Genomic DNA, 19,677 nt, shown 5'->3' on the forward strand with positions numbered 1-19,677 from the left:
GCAGCTGGATTCGGGTTTGTTATTAAATCCTGGTTGCATTTATGTGCTAATAACCCATTCATATGGACACGGCCTCTCTTTGGACTTTTTTTGCATTTAAATGGACATTTTTCTCCTCTGACTGTAAATGTGAAGAGGAGGTCTCGTAGCTTCTCTGTAATTGGAGCACAATTGTTTGATACAGGTCACTTAAACCCTTGGTAAAGTTGCATAGTTAAAAGCCAGCATTAGAAATCACAGCTGTGTTTAAGAACATTTCTTATCACATAATGCAACGAGAACTCACAGGATTGGGACTAAACAGCTGTGTGGTCATAGGAAAACCATTTGTCAGTGAGACTAATAAGGAAACAAGCCTTCTAAAAAATGTGGTCTGATGAGTCCAGATTGACCCTATTCCAGAGCGATGTTGCGTCAGGGTAAGAAAGGAAGTGCATTAAGTGATGCACCCATCATGAATAGTTCCCACTGTACTGTATGATCTTGGGGTTGCTTCAGTTGGTCAGGCCTAGGCTCAGCAACATTCTATAGCAATTTAATGATGAGTCATTTGACTATCTGAATGTACCGAATGACCAGATTATCACATCAATTTTTCATTTTCCCAGCAATGTCCAGTTTTTCTCTAATGGCATGAGTATATTCCAGGACTCAGATTGTGAAACGGTGGTCCAAGGAGCATGAGAAGTTACCTTCGCAAATGAATTGGCCATCACATTGCTTGACGTAATTAAAGCTTAAAGTGGTAGTGTAGTTTATTTTGACTACAAATTCATAAAAAAATCTTATTGTGTTGTATTGTGTCAAAGAAATTTGAAGAACATTGTATTGAGATTTGTTATTTAAGGATGTTTTAAAATTTTGATCCAGAACCCATCACTGATTTTTAGTTTTGCTTATTAATTTTCTAATTTAGTTTTTTTTTTTTTTTTTTTACATATAAATGAAATCCCCCAAAATCATTAATTAAACTACCTTGGCCTAGATCATGATAAACACTGTTCCATCTGACACTACAACCACTGCGACTTTAAGATTAATTTTTTTATGTAGTTACTGTATGTATAGTTTTCTTGATGTTTATGGACACGAGTTAAATGTCTGACTGATTTGACTGATGCAATGAAATAGTTGGCATGAAGCTTTCCTAGCCACTCTGATCCTGACTTAAATTAATTTTGATTGGTGAAATTTTATCTGTGCAAAAGGATTAGGACTCCATGACATTTGGGGGATAGATAAAATATTTAGACGAAGATTGGTCAAGGTACTAATCTCACGTTCACAAATTCCTGTTCTTCCTGATGCCGACTTCTTCATATCAATTAATTCTACAATTATATTCTTCATAATATGGGAGTTTACCGTATATAATAATTAATTATAGATAATGGTATCCTCCTGTCTGTTGGTTGTGAGTGGTGATCATGTGAGTGAAAATGGATACTGGAGTAGAATGGATGCTGCTCTCTAGTGGACAGAGCTGTTAATCCTTTAGATATGGAAGAATTAGGTAGGCAAGTATGTGAGCAGTGCTGATTGTGGAACTGCCATGTATCAAGTGCATCTCAAGCTTTACTTGGAGTTTTTTCAGTGTTTGTAGGAATCTTACCCTATTTTACACATTTTTTTATTTAAGTACAGTACATGGGGTCTCAAATGCCTACAGTTGGCTAGTGTACTGTAGGTCTAAGTGACAGATGAGAGATTAATGCCGTGCTTTCTTCTCAAACAGCATAGCCAGTCTTACATTAAGATGTGTGCCAAATAAGGGTAGTTTTAAAATGAGTAGCATCCTTTGAGATGATTTTTACTTATTCTCTCTCTCTTCCTCTCTTTCTTTCTTTCTTTCTTTCTTTCTGTTTCTTTGGATCTCTCATTCATAGTAACCCGATTGGAGGAGCGGGAGGCGGAACTCAAAAAAGAGTACAATTCTCTCCATCAGCGACACACAGAGGTAACAACACACTAGTATCATCTCTAGTGTTTATCATGAGTTCAAACTTGTTCTCCATAAGATGTCTGCAGAGCCAATAAGAAAGGCTTAATATCAAGATAAATATCAAGGAGATATACAACAGCACCATGATAACCAGTGCTTATGATGTTCTTCACTTTTTTTCTCCAGATGATTCATAATTACATGGAACATGTAGAGCGCATTAAACTTCAGCAGATAACTGGAGGAGAGGCCTCAGAAACAGGAACCCTGGGCAGAGTCAGGTAGGAATGGGCTGTATAGTTTAGAATGGATCAACAACTTAATGTTGATGTAAAAGGCTTGTAAGGGTAATCAGTATATATGTCCTATTTGTCTGGTTTGTTAGTGGGTTATTAGGGACAGAACAAATATAATTTTTAAAAATTATACTAAGATACTAAGTTTGCTGTGTTTCTCACAGAAAAATAAGTGCATCTAAATCAATAATATCGAGTAGTTTCGTACTTTAATATAAGCAGAAGTGTAAATGAAGGACGTCAAATTTAACTGGAGTAATATTTTACCCATGTTATCTCTACTTTTACTCAAGCACCGGATTTGTTTACTTGTCCACCTATTTGTTTACTATGTTGCTATGTAATAACAAGATTTCCTTGTAGTGTAAAATCTGATGTCTTCCTCTCATCCATACATAAATGTACAACTGTATGCTAGGAAAGAGCGACCTCTCTCTCTGGGCATCTTTCCCTTGTCTGCTGGTGTTGGGAACAACTCCCAGATCCCAGATTTTTTGGGCCGAGCAGAGACTCCTGGGACAGAGGGTTGGAGATTCACTGAACTCAGTCAGCATCGATCAAATACCAGTCTCAAGGTACTTAAACCTCGATGGAATTCCCTGGTCTGATGCACTATACATAATATAATAATCCTGAAAATAATTTAACAAGCATCAATTAAGGGCGATGATAATTTTAGGGCCACAATACCAAAAGGCATATATGCAATAGTTACATAAGGTTCAAGAAAGGTGTTTTGTGTTAGTGTGCTTATGCTAATAAACTGGCAGCTGGTGTCGTGGATCACAATCGTGCACTTGGCATTTGGAATGATGTGGCTTTGAAGATGAAGAAGAAAGCAGGGGAGAGGTAGCTCTATGATGTTACAGTAGGGCATGTGTGAGACATTCTATATTATCAAATCATCACACACACACACATAAAACACACACATGTACATACACACACATATTCATAACTATGCCTGGGTTGGGTAATGGTGTTTTTGAGTAACAGTATTTACAGTGGAAGATTTAGGATATTCAGGCATTCTGTAAATTTTCTATACATAAGGCCTAGTTGCCAGGACTCAGGAGAATGCAGTCTAATCGAATATCTCAAGGGTATGTATCTCGAACCATGTGACACACTCACTCTCACTGGCTTTTAAGCTGTATCTGTGTCTGACTTGGATTTATGCCTGACAAAATATTCATGTATACCATACAGAAGACCTGGGCAAAGGAGTTTTAAAATATAGATATTACTGTTCTATACTTTATAAAGGCATTAATCTTTCTAAGAGAATGTAAGCTGCAAGCTTCAGTCTCGGATCTTCTGTCTGGTGATTCCTGATGCATAAAATGCTTTCATATGCATGTCAATAACCTCGAACACATTTGGGATGTTATGTCAGTGTGATGGTATATTGTGGATTATACTGTAGTTCTAGCATTTATATTTTATCAAAAAAAATAAATGAAACAAAACATTCGAGAGAAGCTGCATAGTGCTTGAAATATGGTTCATGCTTTCTGAAGAACAGATGAAGTATCGTGCAAAAGCCATGGAAAAAATACACTGTGGATGCTTTCAAAATTGGATTTTCTAAATATTAGCAATTATTATACTGTGTAGTAACCAGTAAAATAGGGAGGAATGTTTAACAAGGACTATATTTAAGAAGTACACAAACATACCAATAAAAGGTGTAATTTGATCATTAAGAAATAATACTATTACTGTGAAAAGTGGGCATGCATGTTACATAAAAATACATATGCCATACTTATTTTGTTTTCATGTTTGTTCAATTTCTCTTATTATTTTATAGTAGATTGCGAAAAGAAAACTGTCTCTTTTCGTCCATCAGAGTTGGAGGGCGGGTTTTGACACTCTGTGTTTTGATTGGTGCACTGATTGTGTAGCAAGACAAAGTGCACAGTGAGTTCAGTTAAAAACTTCTGATATATGTATTAGATATGTAAATTATGATTTCTTAATTTGTTTTTTAAAACATAGTTATATACAGTAGTACATTATATATGTACTACAGTACCGTTAATTTCACAAAAATTGTTTTTGTTTAGTTTTCTGTATTTCTGAACCACTATAAGTAGCACCAGCTGTAATTATAGGTTTAAATCAGTGCATTTTGTAATACTGTATAATACAAGGTTAATAATAAACAGAAAAAAAAAAGTGTAACCAATACCTCACATGTTGAAGCTTTCTGTAAGAAAGTCTTTTTTTTCCTCCCCATTTTTCTGGCATCAAAGAAAACATTTATATTTAGGTCGATTGCTTTTGCACGATGCTGTTGACTAAACCAAAAATTTCTACTGTATTTCTGTGTTAAAACTTATTTAAATTCCTTTTAAATTCCAGCGGTTTTCCCAATTAAATTCCGCACCCAGTTTAGACAACGAGAAGCATGAGGTTGCTACAATGTACATGAAACCATGATACTGGATTGTACAGTTATCATGCCATGAATCATGCTTCACTTGAATTCTTTTCCCCAAGCAGCTGGAGGCAGAGGATCCTCCACAGAAAAGCGAGGGTAATAGTGCACAGGAGGCTTGGGGGAATATGCTGGCAGACGACTGTAAGGTAGTTGGCTCTGTAACAGCCGAGTGTACGCAGTCCATTTCACCATCATGCACTGACGCTGAGTTTCTCGTGCAGCTTTGCAACATCCACTCCTCATCCCGTGTTGTGCTGAATGCAACCACTTAAGAGAGTGTAGTTCCAAAAATGTTTAATTGGGTATCAACCAAATTAAGATTGGAACCGGACTGGCATAGCAAACTAAAAATAGTTGGTTTGAAAGTAAATGAGTGCCGTTTGCTGTAGATGAATGAATAAAGCTTGTGGTTGCATACAGCTTGTTTATCGTTTGATCGCATGGCATTTACGTTTAAAGATATGCTTCATTCTTCATTACAAATCATTCATTATGCTAGACTAGTATTACTTATTAATCTGAAAATTTTAATGCTCATGTAGTTTAGTCATAGTTTGCCCTAATTGTTTTAATTGTAATACTTTTCATTTTTCTTTTTAAGAACTTATTTTTAAGTTAAATTGATTTTAAAGAGTAGCACTTTGGCTTCAGTTGTGGGCTGTTCTGTGCGAAAAATACCTGAGTACATTTATTTTGCAAGGTCGTGGCATTTTTGTGCCCTGGTGAGCCCTGTATGTTAATTATGTTAAATTGTTTGTGGTTTCAGTTATTACTTTGTGTCATGTATTGTAGCTTTTCTTTGAATGTTGCTGCTCGAGTAATGCGGAATAGATTACCTTGCTGTTTTTAGTTATTTGTGTTCAGTTATTATCACCCATAATATAGAGCTCTTTTACTGAAACAATCCAATTTGAACACTGAATCCAAGACATCTTCTGTATTACTCTTGTCCCCTTTCTTACTCAGCTTTTGCCGAGCTGTGACCTCTGACTTCGGTTGTGATTTCAGGATGAGCTGTTGGGCTCCAATTCTGTCACCCCCATGTCCACCACAGCCTCGGAGCCGGGGTTGGACTGTCAGCGGGAGGATGGTGACGGTTCTAGTAGGTGTGCTGAGGTGCAGGCTGCACCAGGGACTCGCTCCATATCAACAGGTGAGTCAGCGTCGGTGAGGGCAGTCTGAGATTCGAGTCCTTATATTTGTGAAAAAGTTTTAAAATTAAATGATGCCTGACAAAGCACTTATAATAATAGAGAGCTGAGGTTCCTTCCTGGGATTAAAAAACACAGCCTAGGCTGGTGATAATGTCTTTTGAAAATGAACACAAGATGACTTTGACTAAACAACTATTACATTTAATATGCAATAAAGAATGCGGATGTGTCCTGCAACAATTGTCTATGATAGTCCACAGGTCAAGTCAATGCCAAACAGATAGTAAAATAAGTAAGTGTATAGCATTGGAATTTCAATTTTTTTTGTTTTCCTAAACAATAATATCATGTTCAAACTTTACAAGAAATATTTTGGGCACATAAGCACTTGCTTATTCTATATTTACATATATTTTCCCCTCTAAATACCTGAATTGGCAATATACTCTAAAATGTTTGGAGAAAAAAAAATGCTGCCTATGACCCCCGAAACACCGCCCCCACCGTCAAGTATGGACCTGGAAACATTTTGCTTTGGGGGTGTTTTTCTGCTAAGGGCACAGGACAACTTCACTGCATCAACGGGAAAATTGGTGAAGCCATGTATCGTAAAACGACAACCTCCTTCCCTCTGCCAGGAAACTAAAAATGGGTCGTGGATGGGTGTTCCAGCACGAGAATGACCCAAAACATACAGCAAAGGCAACAAAGGAGTGGCTCAAGAAGAAGCACATTAAGGTCAGGGAGTGGCCTAGTCAGTCTCCAGACCTTAATCCAATAGAAAACCTATGGAGGAATCTGAAGCTCAAAAGTGCACAGAGACAGCCTCGAAACCTTAGTGATTTAGAGATGATCTGCAAAGAGGAGTGGACAAAAATTCCTCCTAACATGTGCGCAAACTTGGTCATCAATTACAAGAAACGTTTGACCGCTGTGCTTGCAAACAAGGGTTTTGCCACTAAGTATTGGATCATGGAGAAAAGTAGGGAGTTCCAGAAAAACATCTATTTCTGCTTCATTGATTATGCCAAAGCTTTTGATTGTGTGGATCACAACAAATTGTGGCAAGTTCTTAAAGAGATGGGAATACCAGACCATCTTATTTATCTCTTGAGAAACCTATATGCGGGTCAAGAAGCAACAGTGAGAACTGGACACGGAAGTGGTTCAAAATTGAGAAAGGAGTTTGGCAAGGCTGTATACTGTCCACTTGCTTATTTAACTTATATGCAGAGCACATCATGAGAAAGGATAAATCACAAATTGAAATTAAGATTGCAGGGAGAATTATTAATAACCTCAGATATGCAGATGATACCACTCTAATGGCAGAGAATGAAGAGGAACTAAAGAGCCTCTTGATGCGGGTGAAGAAGGAGAGTGCAAAAGTTGGTTCGAAACTCAAGATTAAGAAAACTAAGATCATGGCATCCGGCCCTCTCAATTCTTGGCAAATAGATGGGGAAGAAATGGAGGTAGTGACAGATTTTATTTTACTGGGTTACAAGATCACTGCAGATGGGGACTGCTGCCAAGAAATCAAAAGAAGTCTGCTCCTGGGGAGGAAAGCCATGGCAAATCTAGACAGCACACTAAAAAGCAGAGACATCAACAACCCTGCCAACGAAAGTGCGTATAGTTAAGGCTATGGTTTTCCCCGATGCAATGTATGGCTGTGAAAGTTGGACCATAAGAAAGACTGAGCGCCAAAGAATCAAGGCCTTTGAACTCTGGTGCTGGAAAAGACTCCTGTGAGTCCCTTGGACTGCAAAGAGATCAAACTGGTCAGTGCTAGAGGAGATCAACCCTGACTGCTCTTTAGAAGGTCAGATCCTGAAGATAAAACTTAAATACTTAGGTCACCAAATAAGAAGTAAGAACTTACTGGAGAAAAGCCTAATGCTTGGAAAGATTGAGGGCAAAAGATGAAGGGGACGACAGAATGAGGTGGCTGGATGGAGTCACTAAAGCAGTCGGTAAGAGTTTAAATAGACTTCGGGGGATGGTAGAGGACAGGAAGGCCTGGAGGAACATGGTCCATAGGGTCGCGATGGGTCGAACACGACTTCGCAACAAACAACAACGACAAATTAAGTCTTATTTTGTTAGAGGGTTACTTATTTACTTATTACTTATATACTTATTTCACTCAATGAAATGCAAATCAGTTTCTATCTTTTATTTAAAGTTATTTTTTTACATTTTTCTTTTGTCACTGTTAAAATAAACCTACCATTAAAATTATACTGTTCTGATACTTTTCATTTCTTTGTCATTGGACAAACTTACAAAATCAGCGAGGGGTCAAATAAATATTTCCTCCACTGTATGTATTTGTGCTTTATATTAATGTATCAGTGCATATTACATGCCATCTGGTTCATGTAGGTTTGATGGAGAATGAGGACAAGTCTGATGTACAAGCTATTATCGAGTCAACCCCAGAGCTCCATCTGGACCTCAGTGGCTACAAAGGCTCCAGGTACAAAATATTATGCTCAGTGTGTAACTAAATTATACTTCTCATATGCTGTAACATATCAAATTTGTCCTTGTTGTATCTGTCCTGACATACAGCGGACATCCCGACACAAAAAGATGACCATACTTTGAAGCACTGACCCTGAATTAAATTGTGCACAATTTGCGAGACAGTTGTATAAACATCTGTAAGGGGTTTTACATTTTACATAATTTCCCTAATGGATGTGTACTATAGTTTGGGGAGGTTTCTGTTTCAAGGGTAAAATCTAGGGTTACGTCAATGCAAATAGATTCATTTTGATTCATTGCTGCCTAAAGTCATTTAGTGAATGCAGGCGGTAAATTAATGCAGACAATGTACAGGTATTACATTTGCAAGAGCTTGTTTTTTTTGTCAAGACAAAATACCCAGCAGGAACACTAATGTTGGATGACAAGTGTTGGCATGTAGTTGTAATAAGGTTGGGACTTTATTTGCCCAGAAAACAATGATGTTATTTATGTTATTTTGTAAGTTAAAATAACTGAGAAAGAGATTTAGATTATGTTGAATGAATTACCAAAGTACAATGTTTCAAATATAATTTCAAAACAACAGACGTTATACCGCTTTAACATCCATTCACACAATGTCTGATCACATCTGTGGGCCCTTAACTTACACAGTTCAGAAATCCCGAGATAGACACAAAAGCTTCCTGCACACGGAGCATGTATCTCATGTCGTCCATGAGGTAATAATATCTCTCTGTTTAATTTCCCGACTGACATATCACAGTGAAGTGCATGATATCTCCCAAATTACTGGACTGCAACATGGTGTTCACACAACGTCTAGTCTGTGTAACATCCAGGGATTTCCCCTTCTGCTTCCTATTTAATGGTTTGGTAAATTCGAGTTGTCTAGTATGTTTTGACAAGAAAGCGTTATTAAGTAGTGCTTGTCATTCGACAATGGATATGCGGTCGTTTATTCAATGTTTTCCCAAAAACATCTTAATACCAACAACATCCTTATAAATGATATGTTGTCTAATTAATGTTGCCATAAATGTTTGACAATCACATATTCCTGCTGGGTACATAATAATGAGAAGGCTTACTGAGCAAAATACTTGACCTACGATATTTAGACACTCAGAACATGTCCATTCCTCTGATATCAAAGGCCTTTAAACAGAACCTTTAAAAGGCCTTTATATTTACCTTATTAACAGGACATAGCTTTCAATTGCTCATGTAAAATTGTACTTGTTTGTTGTTGTATTAATTTTGGGTGGACTTAATTACCATTTTATAATATGTTTCAGCACACCGACTAAAGGTATAGAGAACAAGGCGTTTAACCGGAACACAGACTCTCTGTTTGAGGAGCTGTCAAGTGCAGGCTCGGGCCTCATTGGGGATGTGGATGAAGGAGCCGATCTACTGGGTAAATCATTTTTTTTTGTCTTATAGAGAAATACTTTGTTAATTATCCAATTATCTCCTAAATACTAGGAAAGGGTAAACATACATTTTAATGCTTTTGCTCCCTACCACAGGAAGTACTTATACTGTATTTTCTGATACAAGCAATAATATTTTGAAATAAAAATGCCATTATAGCTATGTGAAAAAGGTGAAGCCTTAATGTTATTGTAAAAGGGCTCAAAATGTATGGAGATTGGGCACCATGAAACTTAGTACCCATTTAGATGATGATAATGATAATAATAATAATAATAATAATAATAATAATAATGAAAAATGAAAACATTCATATGTGAAAATGATATCTATGTGCCAACAGGGAAGGGGAAATAAAAATCTTCCCACTTGTGTTTGACTGATGGTACTTGAGTAGTAGCCTAGTAACCAGTGTAAGGAACTACTCAATGACAGAAATTTCAAAGCACTTTTCTTAATCAGTTTGGATAAGCGTGTCTGCTAAATGCCTAAATGTAAATGTGATAACCTGGTTATTTAGTACATTCAGGTCATCAGCTGACTTATTTTTATTGCCACATAATGTTGCTGAGTCTAGACCTGACCAACTGAACCAACCCCAGATCATAATGCTACCTCCAGCGGCTTGTACAGTGGCCACTATGCATAATGGGAACATTGCTTCAAACGCTTTCCTTTTTATCTTTATTATGTTTTATTTGAGTGATGTAGGCCAATAATTTAACCCCTTTGTTCAATGGTGATTATTTTTTGGCAGGCAGTGTATATTAGCAAAATACCATGCTTTACAAAAATCTTTTTTTTTTCCATTTTCTTTGTTGTTGTTTAGCAGTTATGATGATATTTGCCACAGGCTTGTTCTGACTAGCTGCTTGTAGATTGTATATGTATATAAAGAAAGCTGCAATTAGCTGCAACAAAATTTGGACAAAACATTTTAGCATTTGTAAAATTTTGATTAAACCTGTAAATGTTCACTAGGATCAGCTTAGGAGTACATTATGTGCTTTCCTTGCTCTATGTAGTCAGCCCCTGCTCTTTGCTGGATGTTACTATGCTAACTGCACTGTTTCTCTCCACACTGTGTCTTCCTGTTCTCTCCTTTTTGTGCCTTACCCCAGTGGAATACTCTGGTGTGTATTTATCCCTTTTGGCTGTCTCACATCTAAACATCTAAAGGGATGTCTGTGTGTCACTTCCTGTCCATATCTCTGTCAAAGACATTGGTTGCATGTAGAGTCATTTATTCTTTTTTTAAAATTCATTTTCCATTAGTTCATTATCTCGAAAAGTGCAAACACATTGCACTGATGTAACATTTCATATATTTTAAAACTAATTTAATTAATTTTAAATTATAAAGTATTTTTTTAATACTGCGCTAAGAGGAGGTAACATAATGTGTGTGTTGTTCTCATTTACTTGTCACCACTTACTTAAAGGCTGTCCTCATCCTTCTCATTCTCTCTGCCTTACATGGACTGCATGCTTTTTCAGATCTGAGTTTGCTTGGTAAGACATACCACCTGCTGTCCTTTTCATGTCTGACTCCCTGTATCTCTCCCTCATGTGTTTAATTTGTTGCTTTTGCATAGTCTGCATTTACAGTAAGTGTCACAGTGTATGTGTTTTGTACTTCCCTAGTATTGGTTAAATGCAGACATCATGCCAGGTCTTTGTCCTAAAGAGAGATCAATTAATATTGGAATAAAACTTTTTGTTACATTCTTTTTTTAATTTTTGTTTTTATATTTTAGTTATTTATCCATTGATTGATTGATTTTTCCCAGGAATGGGCAGAGAAGTGGAGAATCTCATTATGGAAAACACACAGCTGCTTGAGACAAAGTAGGAAAACAAACATTTTTACAAAAAATTATGCACAAATCAAGTAAAATTATGATAACAAAATTACTAAATGTTCATATGTGTGTTTACGCAGAAATGCACTAAATGTGGTAAAGAACGACCTGATCGTCCAAGTGGATGAGCTCACGTCTGAGAAGGAGGTTCTTCAGGGAGAGCTGGACACAATCCTGCAGACCAAGGCCAAACTGGAAGAGAAGAACAAAGAACTTGAGGAAGAGCTCAAGAAGTTTGTCTCACCTTCTATATCTCTGAGTCTTTTTTTTTTTTTTGAGAATTTTTTTGTTGTTTTACTACTTCATAACATATGGCGTTTTCATAAATAAGATAAGATAAGAATACATACTGATCAGCCACAAGAATAAAATCACTTGCCTAATATTACCTCTTGTGTCACCAAAACAACTCTGAACCACCAAGGCAAGGACTCAATAAGACCTCAGAAAGTATGCTGTGATATTTGTCACCAGACATGTAAGTCCAGCACATCCCATAGATGCTCAATCAGATTGAGATCTGGGCGAATTCAGAGGCCAAGTCAACACCTTGAACTCTTTGTCATGTTCCTCAAACCATCCGTAAAAAAAAAATGCAGTGATAAGGGGCATTATCCTGCTGAAAGAGGCCATTGCCATCAGGGAATACTGTATGTGTGACAATTTTTGGTAGGTGTTATGCGTCAAAGTACCATCCATATGGATATGAAAGAGGCCTAAAGCAATAGAATTGCACTGGTTGTTGTAAGTGATTGCTTCTTATATGAAACAATAATCTCTTGAATTCTTTATAATCCTGGGCTAAGTGATAGAGTGGTAAGACAGAAGACATTTTAACAACAAAAATACCCAAGTCTGGCTAAAATATTACATCCAATTTTACAAATGCAGTCGAATAATGTGTTATGTTAAAAACATCAAAAGAACATCATCTCAAAAGTGAAGCATAGCAACATCAGCATGATGCTTTGGGGCTGTTTTTCTTCAGCTGGAACTGGAGCTTTAATCAGGTTAAAGCAGTGGTTCTCAAACATTTTCTGTCATTCCCCACTTAAGGGGGTGGGCGAATTTTCAAGCCCCACTTGTCAACAAAATGATAACGAAAACGGCCAAGTTTACTATTTATTGAAAAATCAATTTCTAAACCAGTAAGATCAAATAACACCAAGTTCAAAACAGATAAAATACACGTGCAATTGTTATAACAGGCTTACTTTGTCACTTACCTAGAGCTTACTTTCAAAGAAGTCGAGTGGCTTATTAACGTGAGTGGGGTATGTTGTCTCTAAGTGTCTTCCTACTTTGTCTCATGCTGTCTGCTGCCAGCGGTTTAAGATACAAAACACACACGGGTCTCTCCTCTGCCCCCACCATCCTCACCATGAATCCAAGTGCAACATACAGTAGGCTTCATCATGTTTTCCTTTCGGCTGGATTTTTGGTTGATTAGGCTGATAGTGCTGAATCACCTGCTTTTTTGTTGTCCATGTAACAAATGTATCCATTGATGTTTTTATGCTCACTACATACAGTACGCTACTGTGTTATGATCTAAAATGCCCCCCCCCCCGCAGATTGCCCATCTAAATTCATAGGTTTATGGTTTACAAATTACAAATTATAACAAATGAATTTAATTATAAAGTAAGCAATATAAAAAAAAAGGTTGTATAGGGGGGAAATATATAAATTATATATTTCTTTCATATTCAACATGTATATTTTTATATTGCTTATTTTATAATAAAATCATTTCCTGTAATTTTTTTGCAATCCGTGGCAGGGGGGCATTTTAGCGCATAACACGTGTTTGTGTCCGCGGTAAAGTTAGTTTGATATTCGCATCTCCGAATTCAATAGCTGCGTAAATAAACTAATAAGATACCCAGATATATTTCCTCTCTATATCGTCTTTAAGCTACATCCGCCTTAAATTATACATGTTTAAAAGCATAAACACCATTATTCTCTACGGCGCAACGAATGATTTAGGGATCATCGCAAAAAGCCGCACAGCAACAAAAAGCGTAGAACGATATTGATCTTCCCTTCTGTTCAGCGCCTGAAGGATCAAAAAGCTACTTTGTTACCACACTGGAAACTAGAAATGCCAGACTAGTACTGCCTGATAAAATACAGAAACATCAGCATACACATTGGAATAAATGAAATGACATATATAATACCGAATGTTTCCTTATATATTGTTCCTCTGCAAATAACATGCCGACGTTAAACCGTTATTGTTGGACTATGGTTCCACTTTTTCTCTGATGTTATTTTCATTTACTTGTATTTATGATCCATTTCTTTGTGTGTCATTATTTAGTTTCGAGTGTCCGATAAAGAAAATAAAGATTAAATAAATCAATTAAGAAAAGCATGAATTAGAATAGGTACTTTTCTATTATTTTCCACTAATTTCCTCCCGTTCATTGCGCCCCACCTGTCATGTCTGTATTCCCCACTAGTGGGGCACGCCCCACACTTTGAGAACCACTGGGTTAAAGGGAATAAGAATAGCTCCCAATACCAGTGAAAAACAAAAACATTAAGGCTTTGGCTAAAATGCTTGAGATAAAGAGGAATTTCATTTTTTAAAAATTTGAAATGGAATGGATTTACCAAATAATAAGCAGCCCAACGTTCTAAATCAAATTAAAAATTAGCGGTGAGACACCCAGACGTTTTGACAGAATTGACAGCCGCACAGAAAAATGGTAAAAATATTGCCATATCAAGATGGACCAAGCTAATTGACTCTGTGATAAAATCTAAAGGGACTTTAAGTAAATATTAGTTTGGGGGTGTGCACACTTATCAAATCAGGCTATGACTTTTTTATTTTTCATTTTTTTACTTATTGTTTTTCACTTTCTTATTGCAATTTCACGATGAGGGTAGTAATAGTACTAACAAACATTTACTCTATTTATCACAAAAAGCTGTTTTTTTTAAAAGGCTATAAAGACCAGTAGTTGGTGTGGTTAATCTAAATTGCCCATAGTTGAGAATGTGAGTGTAGCTACAGTGTTCTGTGATGGACTGGCATTCTTGCTTCTTGTTCTCAGGTTACTAGATCCACTGTGACTTTGGCCAAGATGAAGTGGAAGAATGAATGTGTGACTGAATGAGTATTTATATTGTCTGACTAATATAGACTTTTTTGTGCTCTAGAGTTCGGGCTGAAATGGAAAGCATCAAACTAAACAGCAAAGAGGAAGACGAGGTGAGAACAAGTTGCCTGAATACTGTGTGATTTGGTCTCATGCCATTATCCATGACTTTGTGAAATGGCAGTAGTATACGAGTTATAATACAAAATTATGCAAACTATGTGCTTGTTTTGTTGGCAGAGTGACGTGCCTACAGCTCAGAGGCGTCGGTTCACCCGGGTAGAGATGGCACGTGTGCTGATGGAAAGGAACCAGTATAAAGAGAGACTGATGGAGCTACAGGAGGCTGTAAGGTGGACAGAAATGCTCCGGTAAATGCTTAGATGAATTCTGATTACTTTTTTGTTTTTAACTCTATGTTATTTAATTTAGAGGGGTGAATTGCAACCCCCCCCCCCCCGAAAAACCCCCCCACAACTATTTACCAGATTCCTTTAAATGAGCTAGCATACACAAGTTTACTGTAGCCCATGGTGACACCTGTGGCAAACCTGTAAAGGTTCTCAAAAGTCCTTATTCAGCTTTATCCTTCACTTTAATTAATAAAGTCTCAGATTGACAACTAATGAACTAATGGTGCAGTCATGTGACAATCTGTGATGACACTCTGACAGTTAATTTTAATCAGCTTGTTTTCTGTTACTGAAATAATGATGCACTTGTACTAATAATGAAATATTTAAATATCTTAGATTTTTATATTTCTGCATTTCTTAAATGAATTTATATAAGTAAAAATAAAATATGTGAAAATAATGTTATTATGTAATATTATTAAATGATTAAATGTTTTTATTTCTGCTTTAAACAGAAACAGATAAGGACGTTGCCTGCATCTGTTTTGTGTTATACCGCAACACTGAATTCTTGATTGTGATTGGTCAAAACGTGTTGGTTAATTTTGTTTTAATATTACACATTTGACAGTAGATCAGTACAGTACAATTGAACATAGGGGCTAATGGAGTTTGGGTTTGCTGTTTTACGAAAATAATCATACAGTTGTGTTTTATTCTGTACATAATGTCATATCCCATTCGTCTACAGTGCTTCCAGGGAAAATCCTGCTCTTTCTGAGAAGAAAAAGTCCAGCATCTGGCAATTGTAAGTATTTTAACTCTAATCATTTTTCATATCAACAGCTTCTTCATATATATGTATATATATTCTTCACATTTTCATTTAATGTGCTGGTGGTCCTCAGCATATAGGTTAATGCTTATCATCTCAGCCCAAAAAAGCAGTATCACTATTTTACCGTGAATTTCTCCTTGGGCTCGTTCTGATTCTATGTTGCTTGGTCTGCCTCATGATTTTAGGCAGAATAAGATTAATTGAACATTTTGACATTCTTGAAGGCAGTTTTAGAAAAGGCTGGCTTCTCTAATACTAAATTAAATTAAATTAATAAAATTGTAATAGTTCAACAGATGGCAAAATCTATAAGTGTTTTTGCTATTAACAGAATAGTCAACACCCTGCTTACTTAACACTTCTTAACACACAAGTCTACACTTGCTGTCCTTCAGAATGCCAATTTATTTCTGCAATTTGGATGGGTTTTCTTTTGTCTCCCCCTGGTGGCTCCCAATAATTAGATTTAAAATTCACTGAATGAATGGAAATGCAAAAGCAACACACCTTGTGACATCTTGAGTCATACAGTATGTTATACTTTCACAAAATACAGTATACACATCTGGTTGTTTCACTACATTTCATTACAGAATAAATCTCTCAAGGAGTATGCATGCAGATTTAGTTTATTCACATTTCCTTGCAGTGCCTTTTCAAAAAGGTTTCTCAGGAGTTTGATAGATAAGGGTAACTTCTTGAATAGCTTCAGTATAATGCACAGGATTCTGCACAGGTTTTGCTCAGGCAGTTCAAGACTTTTTCCAAAAGTATGTATCAATTCCAATGCTACAGGTCTTTGCCTATAATGTTAATGACATCACAGGCCAGGGTTTGGCTATATCTATTTGACAATGTGTGTCTTTCTTTTCAGTACGATTCATGCATGTGTCCTGTGTTTATGTCAGCTTCAGCCGGCTGTTCAGTTCCTCATCCTCCAGCAGCACCAGCAGCAGCAATGCAGGAAAGCCTCCTCCTCCTCCTAACGTCAAGTACAACCCACCCAGCGGCATGAGGAAGAGCAGCACCTTCTCCCAGTTCCCTACTGAGCGGTCCAAAGCCTTTGACTTCCTCAAAGATGAGTAAGGGCTTGTTTAACGTTGCTTTATTTTCATCAACTTAAACTCTGTTTGCCTTTAAGCCTTGTTTTCTAATCAGGTGAAATTGATCCCTAAGAATTTTTCTGTTCTCTCTCTCTCTTCAGAGTGGACGTAAGCACTTCTCCATCACGTAAAGAGCAGAAGAAGGCTCAGTACAGGCAGGTCAAAGCCCACGTACAGAAAGAGGATGGGCGGATGGCAGCTCACGGCTGGAGTCTGCCCAGTAAATACAAGGCAAGATTTCAAACGACTCTAACTTCTGATCAAAAGCAATTTATTTGATGACAAAAAAAAAAAAAAAAAAAAAAATTATAATTGGGTTGCTTTTATCTCCCTTGCTTTGACTCTTCTGGAATTGCATTGGACATGTTAAATAATTGTCCCATTTTTGAGGTCAGAGTTTTACCTCTGAAATTAATTTCTAAAATATGTGTATCTGAAATATATTTTTTTATGTTCCTGCCAACTATTTGTAGAATGGGAAATGTAAGCAAAAATAGTCATGAAAAAAAAATCGTCGATTATGGACATGTGAATGAGACCATTAGATTTACTTAAAAAGACGATTGCTTTGTGAGTAGCAACTAGTTTATAAGTACACAAGTATAAAAAAGTGTGGGTATACATTTTCATCACTTTTAATGCAAACTCAAATTTACTATGTTAATGATAATACAAACATTATACAGTACAACTACTTGTACATCGGTGGACAAATCAGTAGCCTGGTCACCCAAAACACACACAGATGACTTATCCAGAGTTTACATCAGTTACCTTTACTTCCTATTGACTTTAGCGACAGGATCCTTTTATTCTGAAAGGTATAATAAAACACAACACCAGATGCTTCAAATGTGGAGTTTGACACTCTTGAGAAACGCAAAATTTATTGTCCGCAGGCATGCATGGTTATCTATAAGTAAATGATTTTGCTGAAAATCATTATATATGTTTTTTTGATTAGTTGCTTTAAACTATCACAACACTAGTTTTGATGTATTTAATAGCAAGGATGCAATTCAATATCAAAAATAACGTTGAATGCAACACTACTGCTACAACACTCCGGAGACATGCTATAGCTTTAGACAAAAGACAAGTGATACGTGCGCTGTGTTTCAGGAGCTGTTGCATTTATTACTCTTGGTTGTAACCACTATGCGAACATTTCTGGATGTTGTACAATACGTCGCGTCCTGTATGTTAAAAACCAAAGTAACCCAGAAACAGGTATGGAACAGGGGCTGATAATGCATTATAAACCGAAGTTTTTAGCATAAATTTAGCATTTTTAATACTAAATTGCATATTTAGATTGCTACAAACACAACTCTAGGCTGATTTTCTCCATTGTAATTAAACTGTGACAAGTTTAGTTAGAGCGAATCATCCAAATTTCATACTGATATAAGAACTTAACTTAGAAATGTACTTAGCAAAATAAATGTTGTCCCGCATTTACACTTCATTAAGCGAAAATGCATGGCCTAACTATCAAATTGAGATTTAGACGTGTCTACTCCTGAGGTAAGCTTCTTGCTCTATCTGGTATCCACAGGAAGCAAATGGTAGGCAAGCAGAGAACAAGATGAACCTGCCTGTGCCGGTGTACTTAAGACCACTGGATCAAAAAGATTCTTCTATGAAGGTCAGTGCTTTGGGTTTTATGACCTGCTTATACTCTCAAACCACAAGCTGTGTTACATCATTGAAAAATGTCCAATTCTGTATAATTCATTGTTATATTACCATACACCAGTGGAACCTTGGATTATGAACATAATTTGTCCCAGGAGCTGGCTCATATTTCAAAACACTCATAAATCAAAGCAAATTTTCCCATAAAAAATAATGGAAACTCAAATGATTTGTTCCACAGCCCAAAAAAATAAATACATTAAAAATAATAAATACAAAATATAAAGTAAAACCTTTAAAAGGATTTACTTTTAAAAGGTAAAAATAAATCCAGACAGATAAGTGTTTCCATTTATGGGCACAGGCGCTGTGTTTGTATGTGTGTGTGAAGCTAGGCCCTCCTCTCTCCCTCTTCATGTCTTAAACAGTAACCCTTCTTCCTCTCTAATCCAAGTTTTTCCTTGCCACTGTCGCCCTCGGCTTGCTCACCAGGGACAAACTGACCATTTTGATTCATACACATTCACATTTCATACAAACTTAAATAATTCTTTTGATTGTGTAAAGCTGCTTTGGGACAATGACAATTGCTAAAAGCACTATATAAATGAAATTTAATTAAATTGAATTGAATTAAATTGAACATAACTGCAGGCTGATACAGAGAGAGAGAAACTGGATCTTTAACCTCTCTAATGAGACTTTCTTTTGCTTTACACACGCGCACACACGTGTGTTATAATAAACAATACACACGCGCTGTGCACACACGCATAAAAACACAAAATAAAATATGTTTTACGCACACACGTGGTCACAGGGTTATAGTAAACAGTACACGCATGCACGGATGTTGATTATAATTTTTTTCAAGTCAAAATTTATTAAAAATCTTTGCTTGTCTTGTGGAACACTGGAAAACTGTAGTTTGTCTTTTGCATTAAGCATTCATATATAACTTCTCAATGAGCATGAAGCTGAAGTGTTTCGTTC

The 19,677-nt window shown here is 36.5% G+C and overlaps 1 protein-coding gene across 6 annotated transcripts in view; it reads left to right on the forward strand.

Moving 5' to 3' along the window:
- Positions 1–19,677, forward strand: part of spag9a (sperm associated antigen 9a) — a 42,954-nt gene that overhangs the window by 13,337 nt on the left and 9,940 nt on the right. For 3 of the 6 annotated variants that reach the window (XM_053514685.1, XM_053514688.1, XM_053514687.1), the window contains exons 3-17: positions 1,887–1,957; positions 2,129–2,223; positions 2,657–2,813; positions 4,744–4,830; positions 5,693–5,837; positions 8,227–8,320; positions 9,633–9,754; positions 11,562–11,619; positions 11,714–11,866; positions 14,811–14,862; positions 14,990–15,120; positions 15,857–15,913; positions 16,852–17,025; positions 17,148–17,277; positions 18,605–18,694. In XM_053514685.1, the coding sequence (XP_053370660.1) occupies positions 1,887–1,957; positions 2,129–2,223; positions 2,657–2,813; positions 4,744–4,830; positions 5,693–5,837; positions 8,227–8,320; positions 9,633–9,754; positions 11,562–11,619; positions 11,714–11,866; positions 14,811–14,862; positions 14,990–15,120; positions 15,857–15,913; positions 16,852–17,025; positions 17,148–17,277; positions 18,605–18,694 (1,616 nt within the window). The remainder of the gene's footprint in view (positions 1–1,886; positions 1,958–2,128; positions 2,224–2,656; positions 2,814–4,743; positions 4,831–5,692; positions 5,838–8,226; positions 8,321–9,632; positions 9,755–11,561; positions 11,620–11,713; positions 11,867–14,810; positions 14,863–14,989; positions 15,121–15,856; positions 15,914–16,851; positions 17,026–17,147; positions 17,278–18,604; positions 18,695–19,677) is intronic. The other 3 variants (XM_053514686.1, XM_053514690.1, XM_053514689.1) reach the window with 2 other exon arrangements.

Source organism: Clarias gariepinus, chromosome 16 (genome assembly GCF_024256425.1).
Source record: "Clarias gariepinus isolate MV-2021 ecotype Netherlands chromosome 16, CGAR_prim_01v2, whole genome shotgun sequence".
NCBI classification, from domain to species: domain Eukaryota; kingdom Metazoa; phylum Chordata; class Actinopteri; order Siluriformes; family Clariidae; genus Clarias; species Clarias gariepinus.